General features: G+C 37.7%; 1 protein-coding gene across 1 annotated transcript in view; it reads right to left on the bottom strand.

Annotated features, from left to right (window-relative positions):
• The window catches only part of SYNPO2 (synaptopodin 2), a 78,307-nt gene extending 60,677 nt beyond the window's left edge, over positions 1-17,630 (bottom strand). Inside the window, exon 1 of the mRNA XM_009334912.1 lies at positions 17,526-17,630. Coding sequence (XP_009333187.1) covers positions 17,526-17,630 — 105 coding nt within the window. The remainder of the gene's footprint in view (positions 1-17,525) is intronic.
• Between the last annotated feature and the right edge of the window lie 1,143 nt (positions 17,631-18,773).

Genomic DNA, 18,773 nt, shown 5'->3' with positions numbered 1-18,773 from the left:
GTATCTGGTACTGTAAGGAAAATAGCATATGTCCTGAGACTCGCGATAAATTTTAAAAAGTTGGCCAGATAGCCGTGGTTATTTTATGGGTTTTTTTAAGATACCTGACTATAGGTAAAATTTTTTCAAGATACTAGTTTTAAATGTGTAAAATGGGTGTTACTGCATACAAATTAAAACATTTCACTGGATGTGTTACTTAGATGGGAAATAAGAATAGAGTTATAAACTAGCTAAGGGTTGAAGGGGAAAAAACCCTGATATTAAATTTAGACGCAAAAGCAGAGATGAATTGTTTAAGTTGTGTTGCCATCCATTTAGCTCTGAACCCCTGACACTATAGTTTATTAGAGAGGTGAAGACAACAGAATTCTTTGTAACACGGATTTATATTACCAGAGGAGCTACAGCAGACTTCTTCTGTGTTGTTAAAATAAATTAATCAAAACCAGCAGGGGAGCGTCCTTGAATTACAATGGTTGCATTATTCAGAAACTGTAAAGATTGAATTTTTAAGGAAATCCAAATGGCATGTAGCTTGGGAAAGAGCCAGTTGTTTTTTAATGCTGCCATTTTTAAGTTTTTAATATAAGAAACTGGAGTATTGTTACAAGCAGATCTTTGGCATACATTTTCTATGATTTTATTTAATTATCTTCCTCTGAAGTATTATTATTATGTACTAACCCAAGCACAATATGGCATCTCTCATCCCAGATAGATTCTGAAGTACTTCAATGACCTTTGGCCAAAATCCATGCAAGCTTGAAGATGTGTTGGCTAAGTCAAAGATGCAGTTATATACACAGAAGGCTGCAGCCCACACAATTCGTGAAATGCAGCAATCCTATAGCAAGAGCACCACTATGAGTGCCTTCTAGGAGGTAAAGTAGTATTTTCCTAGCAAAACTTTCAAAGAGGAAAGGGATACAGGGTAACTAATGTAATCAGACCGTAGGCACAAGTTGGAATTTGGTTGGGACACTAAAAGTAGTCTCTCTCCTGCAAATGGATTTTTAAAAAGTGAAATTACTGCAGGTGGTCAGAACCCTCAGGTACACATTTCTTGGTAGGATTACTCAGGGGCTGACTCAGCAGGGACATGGCCACGTACTGAACGCACAGCGTTAACTTTCTGCAGCACTCTGGTTTTGTCAAGGAGGAAGGGCCTTGAAAATCGAAATCACAGTTTGAAGTGGTATTATTTACGTTTGATGCACAGTGTTTAGTTTTACCATAGATACAATTTTTATCAAAACATACTACTAAATATGACAGACAAATATCACCGCTGTTGCTCATCCCATTAAGTGATGCATAGCTCACAAATGCAGAGTATCAGTCAACTGTGGTCTCTGGTCACACATAGTAGATGTATGGGTACATCTCCATTTCCTGAAGACAAGGAACTGAAGTGTGAAAGTGTCAGTACCTTAGATATTTTTATAATGGAAGAGCACATGTAAAAACCTTTGTGTTTTTTAAAGGCAGCATAGTTCCTGTGCATTATAATTTCACTGAACTTCCATGTAAATGTTGAAGTCAATTAGTGGGGACAAAACCTAGGACCAAATCCTACTTGCTTAATTAGTTTAAATTAAGTAAGTCCTGGATTTTGCTGCTATCGAACATTCATATTTTGAAAACTTAAAGATCTGAAACCTGCTAGAAGAGTATGATAGTTCTGAGGAATACTGTGTTATCCCAAATTACAGTCATATTCTCCCATGTAACCTTTTTTTTATTCCCCCTGACCTCTGTTGGAAATGCACTACAGTTCTTCTAGCGTAGCGCCGTCAGCTTCTGGAGAGTTATGCCACAGAGGTATGGCCTATTCTATACAGTGTTATTGAAATAAATGTTAGAACCTGCAGTCATGATAGGCTTCTATTCTTTTGTCTCTTCTTCCAAAACTATAAGTAATAGAAATAAGGATTAAGAAAGATAATTGAAAAATGCTATGGGACTAAAATAAAAAAGATTTTCAAATCTCACTCAGATGTTAGAATAATAGTATGATTTAAAGAATTTTCTAAAAATAACAACAAAAGAAACAAGCACATGCAAATGAACAGGATAACCTTGACTGTATCAAACATCTGGAAAATATAAGCACACATAAAAGAGCTACTCATTTTCAGGATTTAATTTAATAACTCATCCCGTTCAAGAAGATTAACATGTGACTATAAAATACCTACTCACCATCAGAGTATTTCACCCCAACATAGTCGTAGAAAGTTTTTTGACAGCCCTAGTTATATTAGTTTAGGAAACAGCATTTCTTTTCATTTTGTGTGGCTATTGTTGCTCCAACTTTGCTACAAGATATCCTGCATATTTTTCAAATATTAAATGATGCATCTAACTTGGTTGCATTGTTATGGCCATATGGAACCTCCAAGTAACCTTAGTATGTATAAATCCAAAACCGTGCCAGATCTTCATGACTTGATTTTTAGAGTGAGCACTGCCCTTACTACATAAGAAAGCAACACACAACTGTGTCTTGCACAGAGTTAAGAGGCACTTTTTGTAAGTACTTCCGAAATTAAGGCTCTGGCAGCTACAAAACCCAAATCCTCCATGTAGTGTTTCCCTTTAGATCTATGGAAAGTCCTTCAACTCCCAACAAAGGTGAAATACTAGCTTAAAAACGTGAGGCACAAGCAGAAGAGGAGATGGAAATCACTCTGTCTTCTCCTCTCATATGCATTGCGCTGCTTTCAGAACTTCCTCGTGAAAGAAAAAATAACCTGAAGGAACATCTGACAATATGACAGCATGGTATTCATGAACGATTGTTCAAAGGAGCGTCAGGAAACCTGTGGTAATGGCAAAGTCAGCCCTGATCTGCGGCACTGTTCCAAATGCCAAGCACCAAATAAAGGGAGTAGAGGCTAGGAGGAACTTGTGAAGGCACAGCTAGAAACTGAAAAGACATATATGTGGATCAGTTCTGTAATTTTGTATTTGTTTCCTGAGCAAGTGCTTCCCTATGATTCACGTTACTATATTATACATTGGAAATTGATGGGTGGTGTAGCTCCTTATCTCATGGCACTGTTTATAGCTGTTTAAGAAACCTTTACAGTCAGACACAAATTTCAGCGTATTGGTGATGTAAGAAGTAATTTAAAAATCAACTGAAGACCAAGAGTGGCATTTTAAGCAACTGTGAATAGGAATGTAGAAATGTACAGTGCTCTTTTTCACCTAAAAGAAGATAATCTGACTCAGATTGCCTCAGAAGACTTACGACTTTGCTGACATCTCTCTTACTAATACAATTTTGAGGGAAAGGTACTGTTATATGAACTGCTAATATCTTCTCAAGTTTCTCTGGGAAGCACACTTTTTAAGGATTGCGTAGTCTTTAAACAGATGTCACAGGTCAGCACCTTCATAAATTAAATTCAGTGTCAGAATCAGTGTCCAGTTTCCTTTTCTCTTTATTATTTTGCCCTGAAACTTACCTTTTTCTTATTAACTTAAGCCTAATAATTAATTTAAAGAAAACACAGAGCAAGAGCATTTTAATGTCACTGTATCAGAGGGGATTGCTTTCCTGTTCTTTTCTTTTTGCATGGAAGAAATCGGAAATCTGCACATTGAAGTAAACCTTATCTCATCCTCTGTGCCTGAAGAAAGAAGCCTTGATGCCAGAGATTACTGTAATTTGTGAGAAGAAAGAGAAGACCAAGTCCAACCTCTCCCCTCATGCCCCCCACCCCATATTCCACACGCGTTGCATAGGTATTTTACCCTGTGAAAGTGTTTGTCTGTGACTGACACCACAGGAGTGCAGCAAAGCTTTCTGCATTAAAAAGAGGGGTCCAGAGATGGAAGGGATGTTTCAACAAGGACAACCTCGGCAGGTCTGCAGACACATACTTGCTTCACAATAACCAATATTAGCTGAAGGATGGAGTTGGGGCCTGCTGCTGAGAAGATTTTGCCTTAAATACTCCTTAGCTGTGTGCTCAGTCCAAGCAAAGCAGTCATACAGATATATTTCTGACCAGTCAAGTGCGGTTGTGGCAGGATCTGTATTTGAGATACTGGTTTAGATTGTGACTAATTGTATTAAAATGATGGAGAAACTAGAGGTACACAAGGCCTAAGGGAGCCAAATGAAATGAAACCCGAGCACATGTAAATATCGTCTGGCCTGAGAGTATCTTACAAATGTAAAACTAAAGAAATCAAAAAAGTTCAAGGAAGCTTTTAAATGAAACGAAACTCACTTGGGCCAATGTTTAAGTTTTGCTTTAAGTGACATACAGGTATAACATGAGATTATGTGAATCCCTAAAGGAGAACACTGCTGTCCGTAATACTACATAACTATAAAAACAGGGAGGACTTTGTAGCATATTGTTTCCTCTTCCAGTAAGGAGAAAGATATACAAGAGTCCTACAATGTAAAAGGGACTGGCAATCACAAAGAAACCTATTCACACGGTATTTCGACCACGTGCGGACCAAAGATCTTCTCCAGATATTAAACTCAGTCCCACAATCTGTGGATTACTAAAAATGTTATGCTCATCGGAAACTGTTGATGCCAGACAGCACAAGTCTCATTTGAACACTTACTCATAATGATCTGATGGAAACTTATTAGAAGCAGCTTTTTAGTTGGATAACAGAGAAGCAAGAGGCACTGCATAGGACTGAGGCAATAGGTAACTCCTACAGCTATGACTGCCACTGTCTGTGCATCCAGCACGATTGATCCAGTCACTGAAATCAATTGTGTTCCTTGTTCTTGATGAAACACACCTGCACATAAACATGGAACAAGGAATATTTTCCAGCCTTTAAAAAAAATGTTTGGGTCTAGAGCAGTGAAAGGTTTTGGGGAAAGATTTGGCTTGGCTCTCATTTTTAGGTGAGTTCGATTGCCATGCTCTTGCCTAGAACACCTGAAAAGAAAATATTTTTCATGAGAGGAAGGGTTCCTTCCCACCCTTTCCAGTTTCAGCTAAGATTGTGCTACAACATGATCCCATCGCTGGCTCTCTATTTTTATCCCAGGACCCAGCAGCTGATGAACCATGCCAGGGTTTAATTCTTCAGAGCTGGATGATGCAGGAATCCAGAAAGCCTGAATTCAAGCCTGATTTGAACAGGCCAATGCATCTTTAGTTTTTGCTTGAGTCAATTAGCACCCAATATCAATTTGTGCTAATTCCCAGTCTCTGCAACTTTTCCAGGCCTCTTATGCAAATCAGGCCTGGAAGCAAACAACAAGTGAATGACCCAGAAGGCTGGTACGGGGCTGGGCACCATTGTTCTCAGGCCATGCATTTCAGTGCTCCATTTGTTCCTGTAGTAACGCTAAAAAAAATGGCAGGCCACAAAGATAACTATCTCCTCGGGCTTAATTATCGTACCCTTTGTACTGTTCTTGCCAGTGCAGAAAAGGAGGCATTCATGGTCCTCTCACTGCATTTAGATTCACTGGATTGTTTTTCACTGTTCCTGTAAATATAGAGGAAGAAAACTGTAACTCTGAGAGTTTGGGAAATTTTTGCTTTTGTAGAATGACAAGAGGTTTTAAAGTCAGATCCTTTTTGTAGTCAGAAATTGTGCCATGAAATCAGAAATCTTTTGGTAACATTATCCTCGTGATCTGGAAAATGACTTAAAAATGTAGCACATTTGGGAGCTGAATCAGGGCCTTTCAAATAAAGATTCAGTCATGAAAAAATGAGTTGGATCACACCTGTACTGATCTGTTAATTTAAAACTACTCAAGTAAAAATGGGCTCAAGCTGCAAAACTCAGGCAGATTTCCAACACCCTAACTGTTCAAGGATGCATTCTTGGATTTGGTTTTGGTGTACTTCATGGGAGTCTATTCTTCATTAGATTAGTAAAATAACCTGGTTTTAGAAGAGCTAATATTACAGACTGAAGTCATGACTGAAAGTGAGGGCAGAGAAAGGAAAAGCAGGATGATGAGGAATTTAGAAAAAACACCATTTTAATATAGCTCAAAATTCGGTTTAAATTGGTTACAAGACCTGGGAGGCTTCGTACATCTCTAGGACTCCCAGTCCTGTCTGCTCTGGCTATTGTCAGATTGGGCTGGAAGAAACTTTTGATACAATGTTTTTTTATACTCTTTTTTTATTCTTATTTCACTGCATGTATTCCATAGTCATGTGTAATATTACTACTGAATGTTCATAATATGGTATAAAATAGCTGCAGAAATATTTTTCTGTTTTCTCTTTAAAGGATTATGACTGCCTCTTTCTTAAGGCCTTCTGAAATATTCCTTTTGAGTTAGTTAGTTTTTAAAGATGAAAATGTGTCCTAATTATAGTGTTATGAAACCACAAATCAAGCCCTAGTACAAATTTATGGAGACCTCCTTAAGGGGATTACATTCTATTTGTATGCGGGGAATAATAAGTAGAAGTGAAAGGAAGATTTAGAATGATTAATTCGGTATTATGTGATTCTTGACTTGTTTTATATACATATTTATCTTGAAGGCATTAATTCTACACTTTGAAACTATTTGGTCCAGAAGGTACTGAGCTGAACAAGAAGTAGTAGCTTCAGTAAGAAAACGTTAAAGCTAGCAACCAATATTTCTCCAAGGTGTAACTGTCTTTACATTCACTTACCTATGATTTTGGGGATTGTGAATAAGAGCACCATCTAGTGATAATCAATAATATGTCAGTATCATGAAAAGGTGATTATTCAGTCTGGACATAAAGGCACACTGCTAATTCACTTAGCAAAGGGATTTGGGGGCTTGAAAGGAAACAGTGTTCTAGTTGTGATTTCCAGTTCAGTTTAATGACTAGTATCTTCCCCTAGATAGTCGCACAACACGCACAACACATCTAAAGACTAACTTTGGCTGACAGCATGGATACCATGAGATAACACTTTAAAACTAACATTTTGTTTCATAAACCAATGATGTAATTTTATTATGTATTATTGTAACAAAACCCACAAGTTTGTGAATGGCTCATTTTATATTGTTCAGCATAACATACTTATTCCACTGACTAAGAATTTAGGTGAAACCATTCTAATTTGCCAGGTATCAAGTTTTTTGGAAAGCAAACAATTTTGAAACTTTGGGCTTTTTTCAGTGAAGGATGTCAAACAGCCGCTCCTCTCTAAGGATCTTAGGCATTAAATAGTATTACATATTATAATTTGCTTAAAACATCCATGCTTAATGATAGTTTTTGTCTAATTTGAAGAATTTTATAAGTGGGTCTTACACTATCCATTCTGCAAGTATTATTTCAGTGTGCGGGAAGATCATTACGAATATATGATAATATATAAAGCTATTTATCCCTTTCAGATTATTTCCACATGCATCCTCTGTAATTAAATCAGTGGCTTATGGCAGCTAGTCTTTGAAGTGATCTCTGCAAAATAGGAAAATGTAATTTGTGGAACAAAATGCTGATCAGTCTATTCCAGCCACATCTGTTAAGCTCTAGTAGTTCAGAGATTTCTGTGATGAGAGAGTTCATGCAAAGCAGAAAGTTTCCTGTATTTCTTTCAGTCCAAAGGAAGTTCATTGGAAGTGGTGGCCACTATTCCAACCAAGTAACAAGGTTTGAAGTCTGAGGCATTGTTTGCCCACAATTTTCAGTGAATTCACTGAAAGTGATGCTTGAGTAAGTAGCTGTACTTGTGTATTTAAATAAAAGTGCTACCGAGAGAATGATAAGAGAAAGCAGAGCAAGAATTTCTGGCAGAGAAGACAAGGCTTTAGAGAGGTAAATAGAGAGATGATCTCTTCAGAAGCACCAGTGGTGGTGGTTGAGTAAAGCTAATAGAACTCATGATGTGATTCCCCTTGATTGCAGTACATCTTGGAAACACCTGATATTATACAGGTATAGACAACCGTTATAATTACCGTTACACAATTCTCCATGTAAATGCTTTTCTTCTGGAAGAAAAGCAGTTTTTTTGCAGGACCCTTAGAGCCTTTCCAAAGTGATGTCAGTTAAACTGTTGAAGGTGCACGTACAAGAAGATGGGTGTGCCAGCACAGGGAGTTACTGTCTGACTTGTCCAGCCACAGCTGTGCCTGCTGAAAAGGTTGCCACCCACAGCTGCTTGGCACTCTCTCTCTTTCCTCCTCCCTATCCTAACCTGGAGGTTTCTACACTTGAAATCTTATAGATGAGCTGCTCGTATGATTGTTCCCTGGGCTCTCAGGCAAAATGAGGTGAGTTAGCAAAGCCCTGGTATCTAAATTGTTTAAGAAATACTTGCTCATTTCAACCAACACAAGCCTGTCTATTTGCAGAGTTGAAGAAAGCAAGAGGGCAGTTACAAGTAGTCCCTTCAACCAGTGAACATTTGCAACTGAGAGATATGTCCACAGTCTAAATTTTCTCCTTAGCTTACACTGACACATTATCAGTCCTGTAATAAATGGCCTCTAGTTTCTAGTAATGTCAGTCTAGTACCTATTATTAGCAATCATTTCACTCTCTTATAAATATGCAAACTGAAATGTCTTCAACTCAAGTGAGTATCTTTGTCCTTACAAAGACTTCCAAGACAGCTTGGAAATGAAATGTACAATTACCAAATAACTTGAAAAAAGTTACATTATTTAACAGTGTTATCGGAATACCCCGAAGTCTAAGTTTTTTTTGTTCCTTTGAAGGGAATGACTTCTGCTAGACACAGAAAATTGTAGTAAGTAGATCCCTAGCAAAAATGGCTACACCCTTCCCAATGAGGATTTTTATTCATGATATCTGCTTCTAATTAAGTAACTGCACTATATTATACATACTAAGGCCCAATCCTTTGCCCTTTGAAGTCAATGGCAAAGCTCCCATTGAGTTCATGGGAAAAAATGTAACTCCTTTGTTAAGGCTTCCTTTATAGCAATTTCAACTGTTAGGTTTTTAAAACAAAGATTCAGCTTTGCCATCTTTGCCTGCAGACAACAAGCAGTTCCTGATACTCCTTGTATTAGACAGAGAGTACTAGGAAGGGGAAATTTGGTCTTATAAATTATGTTCCCCTGTCATTCCATTTGTTTTTCTTTCTGTTACTGTAAAGTGCTGCAATGGACATATGATTGTCTCTCATTATCTTTATATTAGAAACTTTCTTGAAATTCAATATTGTAGCAATTTATGCCATACGTGGCATGTTTATGCTATAGAGAACATATCAAATGAAACCAGCAGTATAGAAAACCTTAGCTTATCTACTTTCTTCATAGTTTTGACCCATCACCAGTTCATCTGCTAATGAACTGTAATATAAAACATGCTTACAAAAAACAAAGCATCCAGCTTCCTAAATGGGACCATATTTCTAAAATATACTTACAAAAAGGCAAGTTTATAAAATAGTGATTCTACAACTACGCAGTCCAGGATGACGTAACTCTTTTGAAGCAAAAGGTTACCTGCGCATTTGATGCCCCATCCCAGATGTAGGAAGGAGATATCAAGCAAAGAAGGAAACTTAAAGGATTCAAAATACATTTCTGTGGAAGTAGAAAGAAGACTTGTAGACAGAGTTTCCCTGCTAAACAAGAAAAGAAGATCCTGTGCTGCGCCCAGGACTGCAGCACATGATAGAGAGCTCAGGGTATGAGCCCATTTGCTCTGGCAAGCTTAGAGCTAGGTTTTCGTTAAAATTTACCTTCCACATAAGCAGCAAATAAAGCAGCCACTTCTTCACTGTTCTTAGCACCCCATGGAGAGCAAGGTGCTGAGGTGTTTTGAAGATTTGTGGCTTTCATGCTCAACACCATGTTGTATTGGCAGGCAACCAAAAAATAGCACTTTGATTTTGGTGCATGCCGAAGTGTTTCAGTCTAAACGTGCATTAGTCTCATCCTAACATCCACACTGACTATGGACTACGGATTCTAATGAAATGGGACAGATGGGAAAAATTACAGAAAAGGAAAAAGAAATCCACTGTGTGACTTGTGTACATTAGATCTGAAATTTAAAACCTTCAAGCTGATATCCAGGGGTTTTTTTTACTGCCAGTTTCATTCCAGCCAATGAACAGTGCTTGTAAGTACTGGTTGCAATCTAAACGTTATCATCTTTGTCCATAGTTAATTCCATGCACAGAATTGTTCCTCTTAAAGTTGAAGCTATCTCTGCAAATCAGTCTCATTTTATAGAGTGCTAAGCATTTAACCGATGAAATATGGTTCCTTAAATTAATTTCTGCTCTAAATATTTCTGCTGTAAATATGAAGAACACTGAGTTCTGTATTTGGAAGAAAGCCCTTCCATGATATGCATAAATTGCTAGCTGTATCCTCTCAAACAATCTGACACAATCCTAACAGGCTTTGTAAACAACATTTCCTGTTGTGATATTTTAATGTGAACATGGCCAAAAGTCTTACTATTACATTCACATTCACAATAAGAATGCAATGGCAGAAAATACAGAACAATGAAACATAATAATGTCATGCAGCGTATTTTAAATGATTCCAGCAAAGAAACTGAAAAATGAAACAAAGCTCTATACAAAGCAGCTAATCTAATTTAGTAGGAATACACTGTTTGGTTTTTTTAGTTTGTTTAGTTTAAATCAGTGTGAATTATGTTGTTCATTCTATTCCATTGAAAACTCTCCTAGCATGAGAGTTGGAAAAGTATCTATTGGAAACAAGCACAAATGAATACTACCATATATCCAAAGCGTGCTTGTATTTGCCTAAATACTGTGGAAAGCGTGCCAAAACCAGCTTGGTATGTGGTTCTGTATATCCAAAACAGGGTATACAATCACGTGCTAGTTCAGCCTGCAGTTTTTAAACAACTAGATGGGACTTTAGTACTGAACATTTCCACTGGCACAATAGCTGTAATGCAAAAGTTTGAAACTAGAAAACGCAGACCCCCAACCTTTGGAAGTATATTTAAACCTTTGCTGGTAAAGGTGTATGAATTTTTTTTCCTCATTATTTTACTAACTAGCAATGGCAGATTTTCAGGAACAGAGTTATTTAGCAGTGGTCTATTTTAGTTAGATTTTGGGAACTTCAATTTGTTCCTTTGTTTTGTAAAATAAATTAACCTAATCTCTATAAAGCCCAGCTTCTTCCCAGTTTGTCAATGGAAGTTTTGTCATTTACTTGAGTGGAAGCTGAGCTAGGTCATCTAAACATATGCAAAAATGTATCGGTTATTAAATTGAGTCAAGGCTTATGACAGGGTCAAAATCCTCTCCAGAAAAGATAGATAAACCCACAATTTTCCACATAACTTCTTATGTGAAAGAATATGTAAATATGCTTTACAGGGTTTTCTGAATATCAGCAAATACCGGCTGTGTCAGATGGTCTGAAGAGTGAATTTGAGAATAAGAGTTTGTCCAGGCTGCAAAGACAAACTATGTTTGGAAATGTATTAGCTAGCAAATTTAAACAAACAGTTTTAAATACAGTCCAAGTAAGGCAAGTTGTGTTTAAAATCATGTAGGTTAACTCTAAACTCCCCTCCTGTGCTGCCAAAGTTCAACTACCATGTTTTAAACATGGCTTGCTCTGTCTACTGCTAATGCATAGTTGTATTCAAAATCTGTTTAAAATGTCAATTTATACAAATAAGGAAGTATCAGCAAGGTCGTGTTAGCTCAGTACTGAGCCTTTACACAGCATGCTGAGCATCTTCATTTCAAACACAGTAGCATGTAGCGAGATCCTACTTGACTACGCAAAAATTAGTATATTTTCAGAAGCAGACGGCACCAAAGCACCAACTCCAACTCCAAGACGACTTTTAATGTCATCTGGAGATGATCTGAAACACAGAAGAGTCTCTTACTTCCATCTTACTAGGAGGATGGTGCTCCTCGCCCATCAGTGCACAGGCGAGCAAGGGAGCAAAAAAACACTGCTTCAGCAACTGATGGTTTATACTCATCTGTGTGACTTAGCACTGAAGTGAGCTAGGAGCACAGGTATAACACAGCTATATTTATCATGTCTCAACTAGAATGTAGTGACCAGAATGTCAGCTTTTACTAACCTAGATTTTTCTGCCTGGAAGTGTGAGCATTTGCCAATGGTGACAATGTAAGAAGAGTGCCACGGACTTGAAAAAGTTGCCTTAAACCCAGCAGCTTTGATGTACTTTGTGGGTGGACCAACTGTGGGCTAACATACCTCTTGTATACGTGACAGTGACATGCTTTGCCTTACCTCAGGATCAAAAGCATAACTGTGCTAACATGTCTTATCCTTTATTTTTTTTCTACTAGACTAAGTGTAAAGGTCAACTTGATGAAAGCCACTTGGGGTTGTTCTGCGTGTGTCAAGTATTTTGGATAAATGCAGGGAGAAAGTCAAACTACCACAACAGAGCCCACCTCTGTACACATCCGGCATTAAGTAATCATATTCAGACATCAGTGTTTCACACTGTTAGTTCAGGTTGTTCCCATGTCTTTGAGTTTCCCTTTCAGTTGCAGGTTCCAATGAATCCAAAATGATGAAACCGAGACTTGAATTGAAATCTGAGCGTTTTGATGGACAAGTGCACAAGGCTAAAATGACCAGGCAGCCAGTTGTCACATGTCCCTACTGAGCCAAAGGTAAAACTACTATTTGTGCAGCAGCAGCAGCAGCAGAAGTCTATTTCAGAAATTGGCAAAATAGTCACAAACTCTGTAAGTTTTGCAGGAAGCCTAGTTGAGGCCATTGGATTTGAACCCTGAATTAGGAAAGTATTTCATAGGATTAATTTGGACTATAGTTAACATTTACAAGACAATGGAAAATTGCATGATATTTGGCATGTTTGGAAATAAGAAAATGTCCATAGTAGAGCAAAAATTTTCAGGGTGCAAAATCACATTGGTAAGAGTTTCAAAATATCCATTAAGTTCTTTCAAATAAGTTGGCATTTTAGAGGATAGGCATTGTAACTGTAGTTATGCACTGGCAAACTGGCATGGTAGAAATTAAAGGAAGGGAAATGTTACTATTTTATTTTTCTAAAAATTTAGTTGAAAAAAATTGCTGAAAAAGTACCTAAAATCTGTCAGCACTTTAAAAAAAATACCTACTGTGTTTCTCCATAAGCAACTACTTATTATTCTGCCGCTGATAATCAAGGAGAGATCAGGATGAATGCTGTCATAGATATAAAGTAGGACAATATGATCCCCTTTGAAGATATCTTTCTTGCTGAGGTGTATGTATGTAGAAATATCTCTGTGTATACTACATATAGACCAGAGTACTTCTGGAATGGAGGTGATCTGAATTCAGTAACGAGTGAGGCGCCTTGTCTCAATAATATTAGTTTCCCCAATGTCTCAAGCGTGAAAACCTACGACACAACTGATCGTATGGATTTTTAAGCATCTGTTCATTTTTACTTTTAGGATATTGATAGGAAAAAGAGGACTGAATTTCCTCTGAAGTGCTTAGAGGTCTGAGTCATGGAACTTACCACCCTGGAATAGTAGAACTATTCAGTTAAGTTCCCAAACTTAAATTAGCAAGACTTTGACAGATACAAACAATGAGTTCATCAAATTGCTGTTTGGTGTAGGTAACAAATATGCTGAGAATAATGTATCTCTGATAATTTAATGGAGTTACATCATGGTTGAATTATAAATCTAAATCATCTATAGGACAACTCTACCTGTTGCAAAAGAGGTGCTTCTTACAGGATATAGCTTCATTATATATAACATAGCTGGTATTGTTGAGTATTAGTAGAAAAACTCACAGGACTTTCTTTCAAATGCCAGTCCAGAAGATCATACATTATTTTGTACATACAGGTTTTATGTATTTTAAACTAAAAACTGCAAAAAAGTTTACAAGAAAGAGAATCTATGATATTCATTAAAAAAGCATTCTTTCATATATCTTACAGTGGAAACAGAAAGGACATCACGTGTCACTTTACTTTCATATATCTTGAATTCTTAGCCATCTAGGGTCACTGTTGTACTGAGATTTCCCAGCCGTCTCCTGCTTTGGGAAAGCTATCCTACAGTGCACTACTGACATGGTTTAGTGTCTTGGTGCATACACAGCACAACTGGTACAACCACTGTTTTCCTTAGCTTTGTACTCCCGATTATCTTTTTTTTTTTTTAATGACATCCATTTATTAGATATCCTGCTTAGCACAATATGTCTTTTGACACAGTCTTTAAAACAGATTTTTTAAAAGTCATTAAGGTATATGTGGACAGTATATAGAATATGCAAATTCTTCTAAACTGAAAATAAATTTTTATGAAGCATTTACAACGTTAGTGGACATAACAAAGTAAGCTGATGTATGGAGCCAGGGTTGGGAGGAGGAGGGGTGTTAAACAATTTGTATGCCTCTCCAGAAAATGAGTCAAATGTTTTCAAAATTTACATTTTGAGTAAGAGTTAAAAATGGACAAACAAAATGGTACTTTGTGATACTTTAAAAAAAAATCCATTTGTTGCAATCCCACATCTAATAAATTACTGAAATGTCTTGAATCTAATTTAATGGTTGTAAAATCATTTGCTGATGAAGATTTCCTATTTTATGCGCTGGTGAGAAAAGATACCGAGGTATTTCTTGGGAAGGCAAAAGGTTTGTCTCTCTCTCTCTGTTAACACTTTGCATGATAATGGAAGACAATGCTTTATACTACAGGCAAAACTCTCATGGCTTTTAGCGGGAATGCTACTTGCATATATGCTTTAAGAGCTAGGCAACAAACAATGGGGGGAGGGTTTACGTGTTTTTCTATAAATGTCATAAACAATACTTTAAAAGACATAAACTGGTAAAAGTTGCTTCTGGCATTGAACTGCAGCGACTTATTTCATTAGCTTTAAAAACAGTATGTTTCCTTTATCAAAAGGGTAGATAAGTGTGAATTTGGGATTTTTGTATCCTGCCACATTTTCAAGGCTTATCTCATTTCCTTCCATTTCACATCCCTCTTCCCTTTAGATCTGTATCACAACCACTGCTCTGCTCATGACCGGGGCCCAAGTGCACGTCCCTCTGCAGCAGTCCAGGCGTATACAGTGCTCAGGTTGTGACGGCAACCAGGCGAGCAACCCCTCTGCTGCTTTCCCAGCTCCTGCGAGCTGAGACCCAAAATCTCGGCTGGTGTAAACTGGCAATGACCCACTGGTTCCATGGAGCTACGTTAGTATGCACCAGTGGAGAAGCTGAACCTTGAACTGAAAACCAAACCAAACCATTTTTTATTGTGTTTAGGAAACACAACCTTTGGATTTTGCAGCCAATAGGAAAATTACTATGTGCTAGTTGGGTAATTCTTTATTCTTTCATGAGTTATTAGATTCAGTTTTCACAGATAACAGAATAAAAGCTGAAAACATTGCCTCTCTCCAGAAAGGGTCACACACAGTGTAGCTGCAGACCCCCCACCTCGCCGTGCCTCAACCTCACGGTGGTGCCTGACCTGGAGACCCAGGTCTGCGCGCCTCTGAGAGAGCCCAGGCTCCCCGGGGAGAATGGCGAAGCCTGCCGACAGAGTGAGTCCCAAAGCAAGCTGTGGCCTGGCAACTCTAAGTTTCAGGTTTTCAGCCAGATACTAGTGTCAATTTTCAAATCTCCCTGATCCTGACCAACTCTTAAGCGTGGAGAAATGAATGATCTGGAACTCATAAAGCACCCAATCCACCACGCTTATAACACTTATAGATGCTGATACGCATGTACTCTTACAAAGGGTGTTCTGAAGTATTGTATTACATGGCCTTTTAATTGGGTTCATTTGCAAGGAAACAAACTCACAATTCTTTGATTTTTTTCCTAAAAATACATATTAGTATTTTTCTAAATTTAGATATATTTTACTGGTGGATTTTCCCATTAGAAGTAAGGCACAACTGTTACCATGTATCTAGTTCTCAAGTCCCAGATTTTAGTGGTAAAACAGAACCCAGACCTAAGTGCCACAGTCTAGGATGTGATTATGAAAAAAAAAAATTGTGTAGCCCATTTTTATCAGGAAAACTAAAGCTTAATCAGAATCTTGTGTTCAAACTACCGTGCTTTTTACTTTTGGTTTTATGTAATCGAGGCCACTTGCCTTTCACCGTTACTTGCAATTTTTTAAGTTCTAGCTACAAGTTTTCACTAGATGGCAGGATTCCACTGTCATCTATTATCAGTGGCTTGCAAAGCAACAGTTGCTCATCGGTAGGAAAAAAATTTAAACACGTTCAAGTTTTGCAAAATATAAACCGAAAAAACTTAACAGTAATGAGAAAAATTATACATACACTCAATAAATCAGAGCTTTATTACTGAATATGATTAATATTATGGGCTGGAAATCATTGAAAATAATAGTGAAAGATGTTCTTTTCTTGACAGAGGAACTAAAAGGACCTTCTTTTATAAGATGAAGTAGACTTACTGTTCCTGCTGTTTGTGAAAAAGTTAACTGATCCAGTAAATTAAATTTAACTAATTAATAAATATATTGACAGCTTAAGAAAGCTAGCGCTTAAATAGCTAACCTACTTATCTAAAATACTATATCAAAGCACAAAAAACTTAACACTCAATGTACTGGATTACCAAGATACTAAAAGGTGGTAAGATACACTTTAATCTCTCTCCCTCACTTTAACGAGGCAGAATTCATCATCTGGTGATCAGTCCCAGTATCATTTCAGCCAGTGGTATTTTGCTGACCTCGGAGCTCTGGACAAAATTTGACCCTCTTGTCTAGGAGACAGAATGCAGCTCCATACAGTTACATAAGCCTTAATAACCGTGACAAATCTTCATTGTTGCACCAGTGGAGAAGCTGTTGCAATGGAGCGAGCACTGATTTTTAACAAAACTACTTTTTAACTATTATTGTTGCAAGTTGGGGTTACCAATTCTTATTTTTTATTTATTCTGAATTTCTACTGTCTGTTTTGCTCTCATTTTTTGCATGAAGATAATTTATGAAGTGTTCAGTAATTTTCAGTGTTGCTCATGAAATCTAAGGGGGAATGTTTGGCATCTATTAAAGCTGCTTCTAAGGCTGGATAACTTTCCAAAACCAGAGATAACTCAGTGTAATGCTTTCCAGGATTCCAAAAATAGTAAGAACATTTTCTCAGGATAGAGCTGTATTTATTCTATGCCTAGAGCAGAAAAAGTATCACGAATAGATGACTGAAACAGCATTTCCTAATATGAGATTAAGTTTTGCGATATGCCGAGTGCATTCAAAAACATAGAGCGAATCAAACAGGAGCTGACAGGCATACATCATTTCACAATTTCAAAGCATTAACATTTAAGAAAATGTTTGCAATACTTGCAAGCTACCAAAAAGTAATCATTCCTTTTTATTGAAGCAAACATAATCAGCACCTGTAGAATCTCTGCAAAATATGTTAGTAAATTCAAACGAGCGTCACAATAAGATCCACACCAACCATTTCACTGGAAGCAGTATATATTTAAACAAACTATTCTCTTCACTCGTGTTCACAAAACACCGATAACATCTTTCGCTCATGATCCTACCTTGGCGATTTGCAAAGGCTGCTTTTGCTCCTTGCCACCTTGCAATCTAAAGCCCCAAGGCGCCCCTCCACTCATAGCAATGCAGAGATAATCCCCTGTGCCCATTTTCCTGGTGCAGTTAGGCAGCATTCATTTACAGAAGAACATGAAAAATTTGTCTTGCAGATGTTCAGCGAGCTGGAGATTCGTCTGCCAGGCAGAGCTGGAGACCCAGAGCACCACACTGTTGCTGCTGCTGTGTACTGCACTAGCGAATGCAGTCATTCAGAAGAATGTAAGAGCTCCTTCGGATCGAGGGCACAGCCCACTCTTTCGTCAGATTTCTACGCTCAGCCCACCTTCAAAGTAAAGTAAGTAACGTTGAGAAAATGCACACAAAGAGACTCGGCCATGAGGCAGAAAAGGCTGTATTTAAACACGACTCTCGTGACAGCTAAATCAAAACAACAGCAAAAAGAAGTGTACATTTCCCAGTGACAATTTAGGATGTAAGTTTACTTTACTAAATGGTGCCAGACGTTTTAAACTCTAATTTACCCATTTTTTGCATTCATACTCCAAACAAAGAAGAAAGCAGAATCTCAAGTGAAACATCATGTACATCCTCTGAATAACTGATACACTTAGATTGAACTAGGTTTATGATTTTAATCTCTACCCCGCATGCACTTTCCGCAGCACTGCAGGTATGCAAAAAAAAAAAAAAAAATTAGAAGAAAAGCTTTATAATTTCCCTGTCTTGGAATTGCTTCTTTTGCTGGTTCTCTCTAACCTCAGTATATTTAACATGCACTGCTATGACCTGAATTATTATTGGACCCTAATAATACCTGTTCTTATGCAGCCTGTTGCCTTTCCTACCAGAGAGGGGAAGAAGATTAGCGGAATGAAGTATCAGATCTCTCTACTGATGTTATCAGTGGATGATTTGCATTGTGTCATTAAAGGGGAACCTTACTATAAGCATGGGGGAAAAAAATGATTCAGTGGGAAGTTAATTTGCCAGTGCCTTACAAGACCTGGTTCAGTTCTGTTCCCCATTGCTGACTTGGGGTAACGCAGACTGTAAACAGCTGAGCTCCTCCAGATCTAGTTGGAGTGCTTTAAGAGGTGACTGCTCTTCGGCAAGGGATGAATATTCCCCTAGCTGAGTGTTAACAACTGACAGCGTAAATGCTCCTACTCACCTCAGCCCAAAGTCAGCTCGGCTTAAATCACATTGCATTTTGAACTAAGCTGGTTCTAAAG

Source organism: Pygoscelis adeliae, unplaced genomic scaffold (assembly GCF_000699105.1).
Source record: "Pygoscelis adeliae isolate BGI_AS28 unplaced genomic scaffold, ASM69910v1 Scaffold31, whole genome shotgun sequence".
Taxonomy (NCBI): Eukaryota; Metazoa; Chordata; class Aves; order Sphenisciformes; family Spheniscidae; genus Pygoscelis; species Pygoscelis adeliae.
This window is presented reverse-complemented; position numbering and strand designations above follow the sequence as displayed.